Source organism: Glycine soja, chromosome 3, assembly GCF_004193775.1.
Source record: "Glycine soja cultivar W05 chromosome 3, ASM419377v2, whole genome shotgun sequence".
In the NCBI taxonomy this organism is placed as follows: domain Eukaryota; kingdom Viridiplantae; phylum Streptophyta; class Magnoliopsida; order Fabales; family Fabaceae; genus Glycine; species Glycine soja.
In genome coordinates, this window is record NC_041004.1 from 44,170,503 (window position 1) to 44,188,137 (window position 17,635).

At 29.0% G+C, this 17,635-nt stretch overlaps 2 protein-coding genes across 3 annotated transcripts; one reads left to right on the forward strand and one right to left on the reverse strand.

Moving 5' to 3' along the window:
• The first annotated feature begins 1,244 nt into the window (after positions 1-1,244).
• On the forward strand, positions 1,245-4,206 carry LOC114407427 (protein trichome birefringence-like 6). The gene is made up of 5 exons (XM_028370514.1): positions 1,245-2,152; positions 2,268-2,460; positions 2,555-2,745; positions 3,499-3,657; positions 3,758-4,206. Exons 1-5 carry the CDS (start codon positions 1,485-1,487, stop codon positions 4,053-4,055), a joined length of 1,509 nt encoding a protein of 502 aa, XP_028226315.1. The 5' UTR covers positions 1,245-1,484; the 3' UTR covers positions 4,056-4,206.
• A 597-nt stretch (positions 4,207-4,803) lies between these two features.
• Positions 4,804-12,471, reverse strand: LOC114407428 (histone-lysine N-methyltransferase EZA1-like). 2 transcript variants are annotated; one of them, XM_028370515.1, is made up of 17 exons: positions 12,393-12,471; positions 12,109-12,213; positions 11,259-11,527; positions 10,895-11,056; positions 10,475-10,559; positions 10,189-10,350; positions 10,027-10,074; positions 9,870-9,941; positions 9,408-9,661; positions 8,765-8,912; positions 8,054-8,271; positions 7,729-7,860; positions 7,250-7,337; positions 6,850-6,897; positions 5,672-6,773; positions 5,337-5,557; positions 4,804-5,056 (listed from the first exon to the last, which is right to left on the reverse strand). In XM_028370515.1, the coding sequence occupies exons 1-15, from the start codon at positions 12,429-12,431 to the stop codon at positions 6,612-6,614; spliced, it is 1,992 nt and encodes a 663-aa protein (XP_028226316.1). In that variant the 5' UTR covers positions 12,432-12,471; the 3' UTR covers positions 4,804-5,056; positions 5,337-5,557; positions 5,672-6,611. The 2 variants fall into 2 exon arrangements, with proteins under 2 accessions (XP_028226316.1, XP_028226317.1); XM_028370516.1 differs by lacking the exon at positions 4,804-5,056 and having other exon boundaries at positions 5,234-5,557.
• Between the last annotated feature and the right edge of the window lie 5,164 nt (positions 12,472-17,635).

Sequence of the window (17,635 nt, forward strand, 5' to 3'; positions counted from 1 at the left end):
ATTCCCATCTTAAAAAATAAAATAAAAAGGTGGTGGATGAGTCATGAGGGTTTAGTTAAAGAATAAAGTAAAATAATTTGAGAAAATGATGGATGTGGGTTAGTTAAAGAATAAATAACATATTCCCTGAAACTACAATTCAATTAGACACTATCATCAGCATGTGCGGGTTGATTAATAATGATTAGCTGAAGCTCCTGCTTTTGGATAGAGTAATTTAAATTTTTTGTATTTCAATTCTTTAAACAAAGTAATTTAATTCCTATTAAATGTAAGTTTTATTTTAAGTATTATTTAAAATTCCTTCCTTTTAAGTATTAAATGAACTTTTTATTGAGAATATTTAATATTTTTTATAGATTAATATTGACTCAAAACCACAATTTTGAGGGCTACATTTATTTAATAAACTTCTCCTTTATATAATTTTATTGTTTCTTATAAATTTTAATAGATAAAAAAATAATTGAATAAATGATACTGTGTTCAAATATGTGTTTTTAATGTTATAAAAAAGTGTTCTTAATACTTTTTTTCATTTTACCTTTTTTGTAATTTTTTAATCATGTTTTAGTTTGATATATCTAAATAAATTATTTTCATATATGATATTATAAATGCACCTAAAAATTAGTTTTCTCTCTCAATATTCTCCATTCAAACATACCATAAAAATCATATTAAATATGAATTTTATTTGATTAATAATGTTAAAAAATTTATATTCATAATCCATGTCTATTAAATTCTTAAGTTAAATCCTTAAAAACTATGAATGCTTAAAAGAACATTACATTGTTTATTAAACTCTTTGTTTATATTCCTCTAAAAAAAAACTCCTAGTTTATATCACGAGTATTTTTCATTTTTAGTCTTTTTTAATAATACATGCCTTTAAATTTACTAAAAGAATAAATTTAATTTCACAATTTTTTGTAACTATTTTTTTAAAAATAAAATGTATATATACTTTTAAAATTTATTATTTTGTTTTAAACTAAATTATACTTAAAAGTTAAAATACTTATATGATATATCTCAAGAATGGAAAATCACTTCTAGAGTCTAGACAAATTATACACTAGATAAGGACGTAGGTACGTAGCTACTCAGTCCCTACAAATATATATATATATATATATATATATATATATATATATATATATATATTTATTTATTTATTATTATTATTTTTTCTTTTTAGTTATGACATAAACTAAGGAATATTTTTTGCCCCATCATCACCATTCACCAGTTGAGCACCGTCAACTGATGGACAGTACTTACCAGGAAATATGAGAATTATTTTCAATCCACTCTATTCCGCGTCGTCTCACATTGCTTTTGGCTTTAACTTCTTTATTTCTACATTAATTAATTATTCTCTTGCAAATTCCATTAATCAAATGATGCATGAACTATGATACTACCCATCTTCTTCTAACTGCCCACCATTGACTTGTTTTGAAGCACATTTCTCATCAATGGAGAGACAGAGAAGTTTCTCCTTCAAACCCACTAGGCTTTTGGTCTTCTCTTTCACTATTTTTTCCTCCATCCTCTTCCTCTCTACCTTCACCACCTGGCTCACCAATTACACACCTTCAATTCACCAACAGATTCATCTTTACTTCAACACTTCTACTTCTTCTTCTTCTGTCGGTGACGGTGAAAGTGACAGTGTGGCTCTTCCACCTTTAACTGTTCATTCCTTGACCAAAAACTTAACTGTAAATGTCGTGAAAGTTCCAACTTTGATCGATAACCGTCTTGCTAGGACCCAGAAAAGCCTCTCTGGATCCAAATCTGAACCTGTACGACACCATGTCGGTGCCTCAAATGTTAATTTCACGTCAATGGAAGAGTATGGAACTTCACCTGAGAGGGTACCCAGCAAGGAAGAGAAGAAGGTAGTAGCAGGTGATTTAGTTGGGAAAACTCAAGTTCCTATTTTGAAGAAGATTGAGCAGAAGAAGAGAGTTGAAGGGTGTGATTTAACAAAAGGGTATTGGGTTTTTGATGAAAGCTATCCCCTTTATTCCAAAGTTTCTTGTCCTTTCATCGATGAAGGTTTTGATTGTGAGGGAAATGGAAGATTGAATAGAAGCTACACTAAGTGGAGATGGCAGCCCAAAGGGTGTGACCTTCCAAGGTACTCTCAATTTCAATCTTTTTGAACTTTTTTTTTCCGGCTTTATTTTTCTACTGATGCAGTATTTAGGAAGAAAATGATTTTTTTTGGGTTCTGTGTATTTTTTTTGGCAAAGGTTCAATGCAACAAAAATGCTGGAGTTGATAAGGGGGAAAAGACTTGTTTTTGTGGGTGATTCGATTAATAGAAACCAATGGGAATCAATGTTGTGCATGTTATTGGGTGCTATTAAAGATCCAACGAGAGTGTATGAGTCCCGTGGAAGGAAAATCACGAAAGAGAAGGGAAATTATAGTTTCAGGTTTCTGGTAATTCTGCAGAACCTTACTTGGATTTTGTAAGTGTATATATGGCTGGTCCTGGGGTATTAGATTTTTCATATTTGCATTTTGAATCTTTCAGGATTATCAATGTACTGTTGAATACTATGTTAGTCATTTCTTAGTTCATGAAAGCAAGGCAAGAATAGGGCAGAAACGAAGATCGACATTGCGAATTGATGCCATTGATCACGGTTCATCGAGATGGAGGGGAGCTGATATTGTGGTTTTCAACACTGCACATTGGTGGTCACATTCCAAAACACAAGCCGGGTTAGCACTTCTCTTTATATTTTTGACTTTTTAGTAGGCCTTGATACCTTTTGATGATGTGTGCATCGTTACATGCTTGCATTTTATACTTTCAGTCTTTTCATCTCTAAAGCAGGGCATTCCAGTGTGTGTAATTATGTTAAAGAAAGGATCGAACCCCACACGATTCCTAATCACTAAAATCGAAAGTCTTGAACTTTAACATAGCCTAAAATGTCTCATTGAAAAAGAATGGTGGTGTTCCATTCAGGTAATGGATGGACCAGAATTCTCCGCATTCATAATCCAATAGTCAAAATTTTTTGCCCTTATAAATACACTTTTAATGTATGAAAAAATAATTAATGATAGAGATTCTTGTTACATTCTCTGTTTGACTGAGAGTGCAGAGAATCCAATTCCAGTAATGAATTTTTTGCGCAAATTTATGCATTTACACAGTCACCAAATCAAAACCCATGCATGAAGATCAAATAGCTCAGATTCTAATACATGCATTAAGTCCGATTTGCTGAAATGAATTCTGAGGCATCTGATATTTATCTAGTGGTTCTAATTTGTTGACTGCATAAATGCTTAAAAAAATTGGCTGCAGGGAGGGTGTGCGCTATTCAATGGGCTGAAAATTTTGGCTTTTGCTGTAACATCCTAATTTAAAAAATGACCCATCATAGCTTAATCATTAAATCTGTCACTCATATTTCTAGTTTTCTTTTCAGTACTGTATTCGACAAACCTTTGATTGTATAACAGGATTTATTACTACCAAGAAAGAGGTCTAGTTCATCCCCAGCTAAATGTTTCTACAGCTTTCAGAAAAGCTTTGAAGACTTGGGCTTCATGGGTGGACAAACACATTAATCATAGAAAAACCCACGTTTTCTTTCGAAGTTCAGCACCATCACATTTCAGGTTTGCTTCTGATATCCACTCATTCTACAATAGTTCTTGTATTTTCCCAAATCTAAGATGATCAGAGTAGCTGATTAGTGAACTTGATCCTTTGCATCAGGGGTGGCGATTGGAATTCCGGAGGGCATTGTACAGAAGCCACCCTTCCTCTTAATAAAACCTTAAGCACTACTTATCCAGAGAAGAATATAATCGCAGAGGAGGTAATAAAGCAAATGAGAACTCCTGTGACATTGTTGAATATAACTAGTTTGTCAGCATATAGGATCGATGGTCACCCGTCAATTTATGGGAGAAAAACACGGTCGTCTAGGATTCAAGATTGTAGCCATTGGTGCCTTCCGGGGGTTCCAGATACATGGAATGAATTGTTATATTTTCATTTACAGAGTAGATGAGAGCGACCTGTTCAATCTCTCTTGTTCCCTTCATTTTTTCTGTAATCTGTATATACTAAGCAAAGTCAGCATTTCAACTATTTTGTCATAACATTTTGAAAATCTTTCAAGATTTCCTACCAACAATTTCAAAACTTAGTTTTCCTTATAACTTAGAAATCTCTGGATTCTAAATGCTCCACTTTTGGGGAGATTTGAAACTTACCCCTTGATCTCTACACGTTGAAATCCTTTATGGAATTGTGATAATGATTGGATTATTATATCGATTGCATAGGTCATGCTTGTTGGAGGAGATAAACGAGTTGGCATATTCCTTCATTAGTAATCAAATGAAATAAGGAATTTGAAATCATGTGTTTCGTTCGATGAAGGAATAACTCCTTATTTCATTCGATGTCCAATGACGCCAATGTACGCAAGACTGAAACAACAAGACTTGACCTTTAGCCTCCGTTTCGATTACCTTTATCAGTTGAAAATGTATCATCCAGCACATATTATTCGAAGGGTCATTTTTATTCACTTCAAATTCTTGTTGGACTATTGATAAAAACTACTTTTTACATTAGAATACCCTTTAAGATCAAAATTGAAAACTTTTAAAGTGCGTTTGGATATAGAATTTGAATTTTTAAAATTTAGAATTTATTGTTTGGATGTTTTTTATAAAGAATTTAAAATTTTAAAACAAAATTTTAAACAAATAAAAATCTGGAATTTCAATTTCCTTTTAAGAGGTGAGAAATTGAAATTAATCTGGTGTGAGCATAAACACGTATAACTAGCATATCAATCATATCAACACCATTTTTTCCACCTTGGGTCTTTGATACAAAATCTTGATTGAGAACTTAGTTGGCATGCTTGATTGGATGGGCTATATCAAGCCTTAGATCTCTCGTCATTGATGCATGGGGTATTAGTAGAGTAACGAAGACCTTACTGTTGACATATTGGCTTGGAGTTAGTCAAACTTTCAACCTTGGAATTAGCGAAGCCTGTAGAATTGAACGAGGGTTGTTGTGTTGAGCTTAAGCATTACTCTTCATATCATATAACCTATTCTTTAATGGTTCACATTAGGAAATTGAAATTACGCATTCCTTTTTATATTTTGATTAATGATATTAATAAAAATTTCTAAAATTAGCATTAAGTAAATATAAAGTTATATATGCCTAAGACAACGACATTTGATATTAGTAGCCTAATGACAATTTCTCCTAACTATTTCCGATAGAATGTCAAATATCCATTTCTAGAGAAAAGATACTAGACCTTGGTTCCTTTGCTAGATTTCATTAATCAGACAGATGTTTCTTTGCCATGCCTTGAGAAACATTTAATTCATGTGCCTTAGAAGCCTTTTCTTTTGGTGGAAGAGCCCATGGTGGTGTGCATTTTTCATGATAGTAATAATGATAGAAAAGTTCATCGCCGGCTTTAATGTTTTCCTTGGCAAATATGCCAACCCGATGATCTCCTCCAACCAACATCACCTACACAACCAATACAATAAAACAATTGTTATGATAATCTCATAATGGAGTTCAATGTGTGGAAACCAAAGGTTAAGTTTCATATCTCTAAAAAATTGGAGTATCTTGACTGACCTTTGCATAACAGTTGGGTTCTAATGAGTGGTTTGTAAATTTTAACTTATTCCCAAAGCGACGCGCATCAATAACCCACTATGAAAAGTCATATAGTAAGTTGAGGGCAGATAGGCATGAAAAACCTTAAAATCGTTGTTTTCATATCACGATATATTATACTTTCCAAGAAAAAGATGACAGGAAGTAAATTCAAGAAAGTTAACAAAAATAATAATAAAAAAATTAGTAGTTTTGCAAATTTGTCCAACGAGGAATATGTAAACTCTATCATCAACAATGCATTTCCTCAATTTCTCAATATCATATGGACATTCCATGTCATTTGGCTTATGATTCAGTCAGTTTATTAGCAACTTGATGTAAATCGGATCAATCCAGTTCTCACCAATGTTAAGAAAATTAAATTTTTAAGCTTTTAGGGACTTGAATTCTAGTCCTTTGCAATGTTAAAAACATTGGAGCCATCAAACCAACCCATACATTTGGTTATATTAATGAAAATTTTAATTTATATATAAAAATTGAACTATAAAATTCAAAATGTTTAATAAATATTGATTCATGTGGTTCATTCAGTGTCCTAGTTCTCAGACTAGTCAATAACTTGCTTGATTTTGAAAACACTAGTTAAGATTAAGCTAAACTATAATGAATGGGAGACCAAAGACGTCAACTCAAGGCTCCTCAAGTCATATATTTCAAATGATAATTATATGTTTCAAAGTCAACTATACAACCAATAAGACAATTCATATCTTTATTCTAATTCATTAATTTCTAACAAAATAAGGAAACATATATAAATCAAGGGAAAATATTATCTATATGCTGGAGACATTAACTAATAGCTACTAGGTTTTACATCTTATATAATTTGAACGTGTAAATTGTCAGAATGCTCTCAAGTGCTTGAGAAAAGTGCAAGAACATGTACAAGTTAAGAGAATATGAAGTTGATAGATACACTTGCCTGATCATTGATGTTAAAAAGATATGAATTGTTTATATGATCATATAGTTTTCCACGTTTCTCTGCTTCTTTGTGGGTAATTAGTTCACCCGTATACTCTCCCAAACAAATATTTTTTATAATTGGGTTCTGAAATCCATCATCAAATAGTGAGGAAAAAAAACACACCATCGCATAATTTTAAAATAAGTACAAACATCTCAACCTTTGCGAAAGCTCCCCATCCTGCAACATTTGACTTTGACAAAAGAATCTAACATGTATAAACAAAATAATGTGAGATACTCATGTATTCATGATTTTATATCAATGAATGAAATACAAAATAATTTAAAGAGCAAAAGAATTAGGGTGCTTATGATGAAACAATGGGTGGAGGGTGATGCAAGAACATGTGGAATTGGGTGAGAGATTGAATAAGATGGTGAAAACATCTCCAAATGTTTTATATTTTTTTGGTTTTTAAAACATCTATTTTGGAAACAAATTTAAAAACTTCATAGATTTTGGATAAGAAATTGATTGTTAAATAATGTGAAATTGTTATAAAACATTTTTCAAAATAAATAAAAAATGAAAAAAGAATCAAATAAGTAGTTACTAACCCTCTCTTTTTTTCCTAGAAGAAGATTCATATTTTCACATTGACCATCTTCATGTCGAGGTGGCTCCCCTGATGAACCATCATTGCAACTGTATAAAAAATATCACATTTAAAATTGTGAAAGATGCAACCTAGTTCCATTCACTTAAAGCTGTCATGGTTAATACACCTATAATGCTTTTAGTTGATATTATTTAAACAAGTCAACATTCTCTAAAACCAAGATACAACTTACATAAATCGACAACAAACCAATATTTTTTGAAGAATTGTATATTTTCTTCTAAAAAGTAGGCAAGATATACAAATATTGCATCGTGTCCTTGCATTAACATATGCAACTCAATTATTAGGACCATAAACTTTGCCTTAGTTATGACTTTCTTAGTGATGTGAAGTAAAATATAAGAAATATATATATATAAAGAAAGAAACATAAAATCAAGTTCAACAAAGGCATATAAAAAATGATGGCATTACCTAACCCAACAATTTTGACAAACATCTGGGTCACATTCACGGTTTGATGCAAAGCATAGGCATAGTTCGCTTCTACATTGACCCTTAACACAATAGCATCCTTTGAACCGACTATCACATAGCTTTGAACACCTAAAGGTAAAATAAGAAAAAACTAATTTATCACTTGAATCTTTAAGTTGAATACCAGAAAAAGATTATTAGCAGAGTGATTTGAATAGCCCAATACATGGACTTGAGAAATATGAAATATCCTGCAACTTTTGTGTCTACTTCATCACTGGAAAAGCTTTAGAGGCACATTATTAAATGAAAATTCACATACCCACAATATTTTTCACAGTAAGTTCCCTTACGAAGACAAGAACATTCTTGTGTGCATATTCCCTGACACCCACAAGGAGTATATTGCTTATTGCAATTGTCTTTTCCATAACCAACTCTTTTCCATCTAGGTGAGAGGGCAATAGATTTTTGAGAAAAACTAAACTTCCTAGTTTTTAACTTTTTTCGTGGCGATGATCTTGATGGAATTTCTTGGTCCTGTCAAAATAACCCATATCCAAAATTAGTTTGATGCTTTATTTAAATGACATATCATTTTATATTTTAAAATTATATTCAAGTGCTAGAAGTTTAACATTTAGAATTATGTTTTTCCTTTAATTGATTTTAAAAAAACTCATTAAAACAAGTACAATACAACAATCTTAGCCACCAAGATCTAAGAGTACCTAGGTTATACATACAGTATAAAATCTAAAAAGCCCTGAATCAATGATAATGATGATTTAAATATTATCAAAAGTTGAAGTTGATATTAAATATGCTAATGGAGCAAGACATTTCATAATGTATTAATGTTCCATACTTAAACTTGTTTCTTCAACAAAATTTCACCATAACTTATGTTATGTGTACAATACTTAATTTTCCATCATCATCAAACCACTCCTCCCACCCCATCTAAAAAATCCATCAATACAATAAAATAAAACACAAAGAAGATAAGGAAATGGATGCTAGAAATTCTCACTATGCAATCTTCATTAATCTTATCATTTCTGTTAGTGATTGAACTTGGTATGGATTCATGAGGCATTGATTCTCCACTAGCAAGCATGTACCTAGCTACTTCTAAGCAAGTCTTAAACCCAGGAAGCAAGTTGTGGGCTATAAGGCAACTGCAAAGCATGAGTAGAATTATATAAGCAAAAACTTGAAAAATGTCACAACTTAGAAAATTAACTAAAAATGGTTTTCAAACAACATTTTAAAAGTTCCTCTATTATAACAACAAAAGGGAGTAAATAGCTCAAGAATGCATTCAAACCTTAATAAAAAAATATTTACTACTTCTTAAAGAAAAAAATACATTAGTATAGCTTAATTCTTGCACAATAAAAGAAAAACATTGAGTTTACAAGCTCCTTCAAATTTACTGTGTCATTCCATTTTCATAACTACTCTCTAGTTCTAGCAAAGATTAACTGCAATTAAAGCTAAAAAAATAGAAGAAAGATTTAGAGGAATTATGGACAAGTTCCCTAAGGTCATGTAAGTTGAAGCTATATTTAATGCCACCATTTCTGAGCATAACACAAAATTTTCAAAGAAAAATAGTAACAAAATAAATACATAATGTGGTCCAAGAGTTTTTTAGTGTAAGAAACTTATACCTATTTTTTCCAAACAATTTTACTCCCTTCAAATATAAATCTTTCTCTAGATGTTTCCAATCTGAGTTATTTGTCATCTCATTGGCTTGCACTTTCGTTGAATTGGACAGTTGGATATCTTTTTGTCCTTCCACAACTCCCTTGTCCCGCTCACCGTGGCCGAAGCTACCAGAAACTATTAATTTCTTTGAAGTATGTTCAACAAGACTTTTTAGAGATTCATGGCATCCTTCTATTGGATTGATTCTTTTATCCTAAAAACACCCATGATACTAGGAATTGTTAATTTTTTTATTGCATATGAAACTCGTAGACAATAAAAATGTTTCAAATAAAATACCTGCATGGAAAAAGATATTTTTTTGAAATTGAAAACAAGTAAAAACTCTATATTCTTCCTTGACACCAACATGAAAAATATAAAAATCACTTAAAATATCAAATAAAGAAAAAGAAGAATACCAAGAGGTAGCATTGGTCACTACATGGTTGCCTATCACCTTCATGTTCTGACCACACTTGCTGCTTTTCACTCTATGAAGTAAATCATCAAATTGACTTATTGGCAAAGTTATGAAAACATATTAAGTTGAAAAGAATATACAGAACTATTCCTTACATGATACATTACAGGTTGAGAAGTGGCATGCATAGGACAATCAAAGATCTGCTTGAGAAAATTATAAAAGCACAAATAGACCCAAAATACTTAATATCATAATATACATTTTGGGCTTGTGGCAATGATAAAAATGTTAAAAGGATAGTTTTTAGCATGTACCAGACACTGACGACAAAAAAGGTTATCAAAAGATTCTAAAGTAGCACTCAAGCTTTTCTCCAAACATATTTCAAGGTGACACTTGCATCCTTTACAATGACAATCTTCAGAATGATTGTCTAGACTCCCCATATGCTTTTCCTTGAGTTTTTCATACCTTTCCTACATATTTTGATGAAGAAAACACTTGCTCAAAATATCCTTGGTGCTACTTATTTTTATCATAATTAATTAGGATTAATAACCATCAAGAATATATTCATGTTCATAAGTTATCCTAGATTACCTGAATTTGTGAATCAGTAGTTTTAACAAACTCTTTAACGATAATCAATACCTCTTCAGTAGACTCATATTCCTCAAGTGTCATCCTAATATATTCAAGAGTTAGGATAGTAATTTTAGAATTGGAAAGCTTTAAACATTTTAATAAAGAAGAAAATTGAGGCCTAATGAGTTTAAAATAGGTATTAAATTTAAACATCTTGTGTGATGATGACAAAGGTTTTATAGCTTAAGCAAGGAAAACCATTGGAAGTCCAACAAGACTTCTATCTCAACAAACAAATATGTGAGTTAAGGGTTTATATATGACTAACATCAAAATTGCTATCAAGATCTCTAACTCTAGTTGTAACATCATTTTTCTTCACAAACAAATAAAACTTCTATAAACATAATGTACAACATATCAATTTCAATTTACCGCAAAATTAGGTCTTCAGCCTCAGTAAAGTCATGTTTGTCATTTTTAAGATTTACCATCTCTTCCTCACTATCACTGCATATCATTATTTCACCACCAATTTTGTCGTAGTAAATCTGTCTTTTTCCTATGACAGATTGATCTTTAGCCATTCTTATATTTCTGTTTGACACAAAAGATTTGAAAATTCAGAAAATACATAAACATAATCTCTATATGGATTTATCAATGATATTTTACATAGGAAGTTTCTATTTGAAAAGAAAATACAAGAAGTGTGTATTTTTCACTTTGGTGATAATTGCATTACACATGCAAGACATTTGGATGAAAAAAGTATTTTGAAATTGAACGTTAAACACACCTGGTTAGATACACCCAAGTTGTATATGGTGGTAATTTTTCAAGGTATGGAATCCTAATTTCATTTGCAAGTGCAATATCCAATTTGTTGATGCAATCTTTCCCTACCAAACCTTTAGGGAAACCACTATGCTTGCAAATTGGCTTGTTAATTCTTGAGGAAAGCATATTGACCTTTTCCTTATTTTGCAAAGTCCCCCTCCTTGAAATTATCGAGTTGACCTTTGAAAACAAAGGCTTAAGATTTTCCGAATGCCTTTGAACTTTCTCCTGTGGAAACAGAACTAATATTAAGTGCAAACTACAAACCATTCTCAACCTTGCATTTTGCAATTGAAGGAAACAAATTCAAATAAGCCATGATAAAATTAGCCACCAAAACACTAATAGAGTAAAAGAAAAATTTGCAAGCAAGAATACATTAAGAGTTCATTATGGAATCCTAATTATTGATTTGTAACATTTTTTTTAACTTTTGGTATTTTTAGCTCCCCATGGAAAAATCAAGAATAACTAGCACAATAAATCCACAAAATCAATTTTACATTGCAGATGATAAGAGGAACAATGAGGCTTTCCAAGAATCAAGTGACCCAATTGTGAACTTAGGATGTATTTATTATCTTTTTTGCTTTCTTGTTTTAGAACTCCTTTCTAAAACAAATTCACACAACTAAAAAAAATTATTAACTTTCTAATTTGTAAGGAGACTGCATTCAAGTGCTCTATTCAAATATCTAGGAAACAAACTTTTAGAATATAAATTCTCAAGAGAAAAACAATTTCAATTATGCCAGCAAACAAATTTTAGAGATTAGTTTTTTTTTTTACAAAAATAAACATGGTCTTACTTTAATTGATTTCTCTCGCCTCGCATGGACTTGATTTGTCAACTGTTTAATCTTGGTCTTCAAGGTTCTTCTAGCAGCATCTTTTGTCGCCTCTCCATGTTGTTTCTATCAATATCATCATACAATTAGGCTATGCATATTTATTCTAAAATAAAATAAATAAAAAACTATTGGATACATTTCAAAGAAACGGAATGAGAGAAAAAATAGAGAACAAAACAAAACATCTACATGGAAAGAGATGAAGAAAGCAAGTGAGCAAGAGCGAGAAAAGAGAAACAAACTTGATGTTTGGATGCAGAGTTGGTGGTTTTGTTCACCATGGTTGCACACACAATTCGATCCAAGGAGAATGAGATGTGTTGAGTGACGGAAGAAAGATGAAACGTATGAATTGAACTTATCAAATATATAAGAATAACGCTCTTTATTGAACTAACTTTCCAGGTAATTTATGTGTTGTTTAATGCGGGCGTTACTAATCCCTCGTTTTTATGTATTATGTGTTATGTGGGGATCACCACTCTTATCCCAAACATTTCTTAACTCTTAAGATTACCTTTTATGTACATTGGGTCTAAGAATTTCATACGGTGAGAAAATTAGAAACACATTTTTATTAGTTAAAAATTCTTTAAAAATATAAAATTATGAGTAGAGATTATTAAATAAGGAGTGATGTTTAGATAATTTTGTGATGTTCAAAATATTTTTACTAAGAATAAAAGTATTAGCAAATGTATTAGGAAGAGTCTTGCTAGTATTTTTTAAATACTTTTAAGACTTAAAATGTGTCCTTTTCAAACTTGCTTATCCCTAATATTTTTTCTCGATACTTTATTAGGAATTTTAAGTAAATAAATCTCACTAAGTTTTAGTATATTAATTTATTATCTTCATCATCAAATTTTTATCTGAAATAAATTTTCTCAAAATTAAATAATTATCAAAATAAAAAAATAAATTTATTTCATTTCTAACATTTCCTTTGATTTGCCTCAAAAGAAAAGCAAGACAAGAAAATTACACTATCAATAAAATAATAATTTATATATAGAAATATATATTTAAGCATTGAATTTATATATTTATATATATATATATATATATATATATATCAAAGTCATACATTTATTATTTTTTATAAGTATTTTTATAGTCAATAAACTTTTAAATAAGAGATTAAGTTACTTTTACTCTTTAAAAGAGTTACTTTTGAGTCTAACTTTTCATTTTCTTTTTAATTGAACAATGAAAGGTGAGATACTTGCTTAAAGAGCACAAATCCTGCCACTTATGTCAACCAACTTTGGTGGATGATAACTCTCTTAAAATATTAAATGTCATTTTTGGTCCATTATGTTTTAGTGCTTTTTCATTTTGATAAATTAAGTTTTAAAGTTTCGTTTTGGTCCTTTATACTTTGAAAATTTTCTTTTTGCTCATTTTTGTTGTGGAAAGTTTTACTTCAATACATTAGGTTGTAATATTTCATTTTGATCCTTTATGTTTTTGAAAGTTTAACTTTAGTCTTTTCTTATGATTTTGGTTAGTGTGCCATGAACATTAACTTTTAAAATAATTAGTTTAAAATAGTAACAACTAAAAATCATTACTATCTTTTTAAAATACATTCAACTACCTACTTCTATAACCTCCCTTGTCTTCTCATGCAAACCCCATATCCACCACAAAATAAACACTACAACCACCCTCCACTCAAATTTGCAACCTCTCTGGCACTACAACCATTATCAACAAACAACTATGAACTGCAATCTCCATCCACCAAAAACACCATGGCGCCACCTTATAGTCACACTGCGACTCAGCACCAACATAGATTAAAAATATCGTGTCCTGACAATTATGAGAAGTTTTGTTTCAGTTTTTACTTTTTAGCCACCATTATTTAAAAATTAGCGGAACAATTTTTGTCCCCTAAGAAAATTAACAGAATACTAAAGCTTGTTAACAGTAATAAGAAAAAATGACCTAGATGAAACTTGTGAACTCATAAAGGATCAAAATAAAATTTAAAAAAACATAAAGAATCGAAATGAAAATTTTAAAACTTAATATATCCGAATGAAACTTTCAAAAATACAAAAAATTAAAATAATTTTTTTAAAATTTAATATAGTAAAATAAAACAATACTAAAACATAATGAAACACAAGTGACATTTAACCTTTTTAAAATTGCTCTTCAAATAATTTGATATTTCTCATCTTTTGGTATATATATTATATTACTAACTTCGTCCCAAAATAAGTGTTACATTTGGAAAAAAGTTGTCCCAAAATAAGTGGTGCATTTAACTTTTTAATGTATCATTAATAGCTTTTTTCCATCAATACTTTTAATAAATGTTATTTTAATTTTTTAATCTAATATTAATATTATTTTCTCATTTATTTAACAAGATTAATTTTGTAAAACTATAATTATCTTTCATATATTTATTAAATTTTATTAGTATGTGTAAAATAACCCAAAACAACATTTATTTCAAAATAGACAAAATATATCATATTGTATTAGATTATACTATGAACGCACAAAGGTATTGAATAACGCAATAATTACTTTTGACTTTTTCTTGACAGAAAATACTTTTGACTCAATAATATAATACATGCATTAGATGTATTAAAGTTAAGAAATAATATAAATTAGATGTATTAAAAAATATTTAATGTTATTATTAATTTTTTATGATATTTAATGCTATTATTAAATTTGGTTATATTATTTAATGATGTTATTAAATTATATTAGGTGCATTAAATAAATAGATTATAATAATATATAAAGTAAAAAAATATTTTATATATTTATATAAATATTATATTAATAGAATTCTTTACTATATAATATTTGTATTCAAGACTATATATATATATCACTTACTTTTGGATTAACTCTTTTAGTGTTATTTTTTATTTTCAATATTCATTTTCTTGAAATTAATGATTATAATAAATAATTAATTTTAATCATTACATTTCAAAAAAATCAATAATTAAAATAAAAAGTAACTCTTTTAAGATTACTTTGAAAGTAACTTGATCCAGAAGTGTTAATATTAACTCTAATTTGTGTGCATGAGCATTTAACATAAAAAAATTGAACTAAAAAATGATTGAATCTTTTGTTTTTCAAAATTTAATTTAAAAATATTATCGTACCTTATTATTTAAATTTAAAAAATAAAATTTTTATTTTCCTCTCTTATCTTTAATTTATAAGAATTGTCAATATATTCCTACCTCTTTTTTAGTTTAAATATTTTAACAACCTATGTTTTGACCAAAAATCCAATTGCTCTCTTTGTATTAATATCTTCATATAAGGGACATAACAAGAAATTGACATTTACTTCTATATAAAATTATATAAAGAAAAAGTTATCGAAAAGTCTAAAATGAATCTCTTATATTATTGACACACATAAATAAGGGTAAAATGAACATTTTGACATCCTCTTATGTTATTGACGGTTGGGTTTTGCGATCTAGAGTGTTCCTTCTCTCTCTCCCGCTCACAAGGACAACCAGCCCCAACAATAACAGTTAGATTAGATTAAAATTATTTGACGGTTAGATTAGATTAGAAATAATTTTAAAAAAACTTTATAACTATATAAGATTTATTTTACCAACTGTTAATACTTAACAAGTAATTTTGACTTTAAATCTTAGATATTTATTTTATGTGTGAAAAATAATTACGAACATGATAAATATTTAACTTTATTTAATATTTGGTACACACCAAATAACAAATTAGATTATAATAGGATATAATATTAATTTTATTTAAATGAAAAAGTATCTATATTTATATAGTCTATATAAAATTATATAAAGGAATAGTCTAATAAAATTAGATTCTTATCCTCACTTGATCGATTGACACAATGACACGTATTATTTTTTTGTCTTTTTTTCAGTATTTTTACTATAATAATATTTATAGACATTTATCGGTGACTCATATGTTTTACTGTACCACTGACTTATGCTTTTTTAGGGTGCATAAGTATCATGTTATTTTATTATTAATTTTTTTTTCAGTAAAGGAGCACAGCTGTCCTCTGATATTGATTGGCAAAATGGGAATTTTAAAAAATTTGTATCATCTTTCCTTTATTGACCCTTGTTTCTCTCTGTCTCAACGGGAGCCAAGTACGGACTAGTTTTAATAAATTGATTCTCTTGTGTCTCTCACGTTTCTCTCTCCTTCTCGCCATTCTCCATCAGCGCCACGACACGACACCGCCCTCTCCCCTTCACTGTTGCCCGCAGCCTCCATGGTTGTCGCAGCTTCCATGGTTATTCCAATGAAAAATATAACAAGGAGATATGTAAATCCGCGAAGGTGGAAGAGAAATTTAACTCGGTTAATAAATTATGATTACAAATACTGAAAGATGGAATTTCGCATTCGAGTTTGAATCTAATGGGTATGAAATTTTGTCCTGATTCTGAACTGCTCCACCACTTAAAATTTTTGTATAATTTAATCAAAAACATAAATTTTTTATTGTTAATTTATTTTATTTTAAAATTTTTACATAATTTAATATTATTTTTTGACTATTTTTATAGACACACACTATTATAAATTTGTTAATATATAAGTAGTTAAAAATAAATGTTTAATAATCAATTTATTTTTTTTAAAATTAAATTTTTAATATTTTTTTATAATTTTTTTTTAATTTGAACCGTGTACGTGGGATGTCCGATGCCCCAGGGGTACCGGGATAAAATAATAAACTTAAATCCATTCGTGTATGAGTATAAGATATGCTATAGAGTCAAATAAAAGATTTAGAAGACAATACAGGTAATCGCGTGACCGTGACCCAAACCCATTGGCATGTCTAGATTTGACAAACTAAAACATGATAGGGACTAGTGACAAGATAAAAATTGAAATGGTGAAAAATTTATTGTTATGTCCCTTAAATGAAGTAAAGAAAATAATTCAGTTTTAATCCACATTAAAGTATTTTATAATATTAAATTAATTTTTTAAACAGCATAAAATAATACAAATTTAACTTGAAAAAAATGTATATTTACTTCTTATATATATATTTTTTCAAACATCATTAAAGTATGTTTATACTTTCGTTTCCATGAATTTAGATCATAAATATTTAAAAATATGTTAACTTAGTCTTTTTTTTATAAAGAATTTATCATAATTTTGCAAGTTAGAAAATACTAAATTCACGTATTTTTTAAGTTTGAAAACCAAATCAATTAATATGAAACTATAAGGATCCTTAAACACATTAGAGTGAAACATATTTAAGGAAAATATAGGAATAAAAAATATTTCTTTCTTTTAATTTATTTGTAGAAATATATGTTTAGGTATTGCATTCTTTAATGTTTAATTTTTATTTAATATGTGTGTGTCAAAATCCATACATTTATTAAATTAATTAAATATTTTATAGTCAATATATAATATTTAAACATGTATATAATACTACATTTATAGTACTAAA

Excerpts from the sequence above, each read along its gene's own strand:
- LOC114407428 (XM_028370515.1), bottom strand. The coding sequence starts at position 12,431 with ATGGTGAACAAAACCACCAACTCTGCATCCAAACATCAA. Across the intron at positions 9,942-10,026 it reads CTCAACCTGTAATGTATCAT|AGTGAAAAGCAGCAAGTGTG; the intron begins GTAAGGAATAGT and ends TTTACTTCATAG. Across the intron at positions 6,898-7,249 it reads TTCTAGGAAAAAAAGAGAGG|ATTCTTTTGTCAAAGTCAAA; the intron begins GTTAGTAACTAC and ends TATACATGTTAG.
- LOC114407427 (XM_028370514.1), top strand. The coding sequence starts at position 1,485 with ATGGAGAGACAGAGAAGTTTCTCCTTCAAACCCACTAGGCTTTTGGTC. Across the intron at positions 2,461-2,554 it reads ATTATAGTTTCAGGTTTCTG|GATTATCAATGTACTGTTGA; the intron begins GTAATTCTGCAG and ends TGAATCTTTCAG. Across the intron at positions 2,746-3,498 it reads CATTCCAAAACACAAGCCGG|GATTTATTACTACCAAGAAA; the intron begins GTTAGCACTTCT and ends ATTGTATAACAG.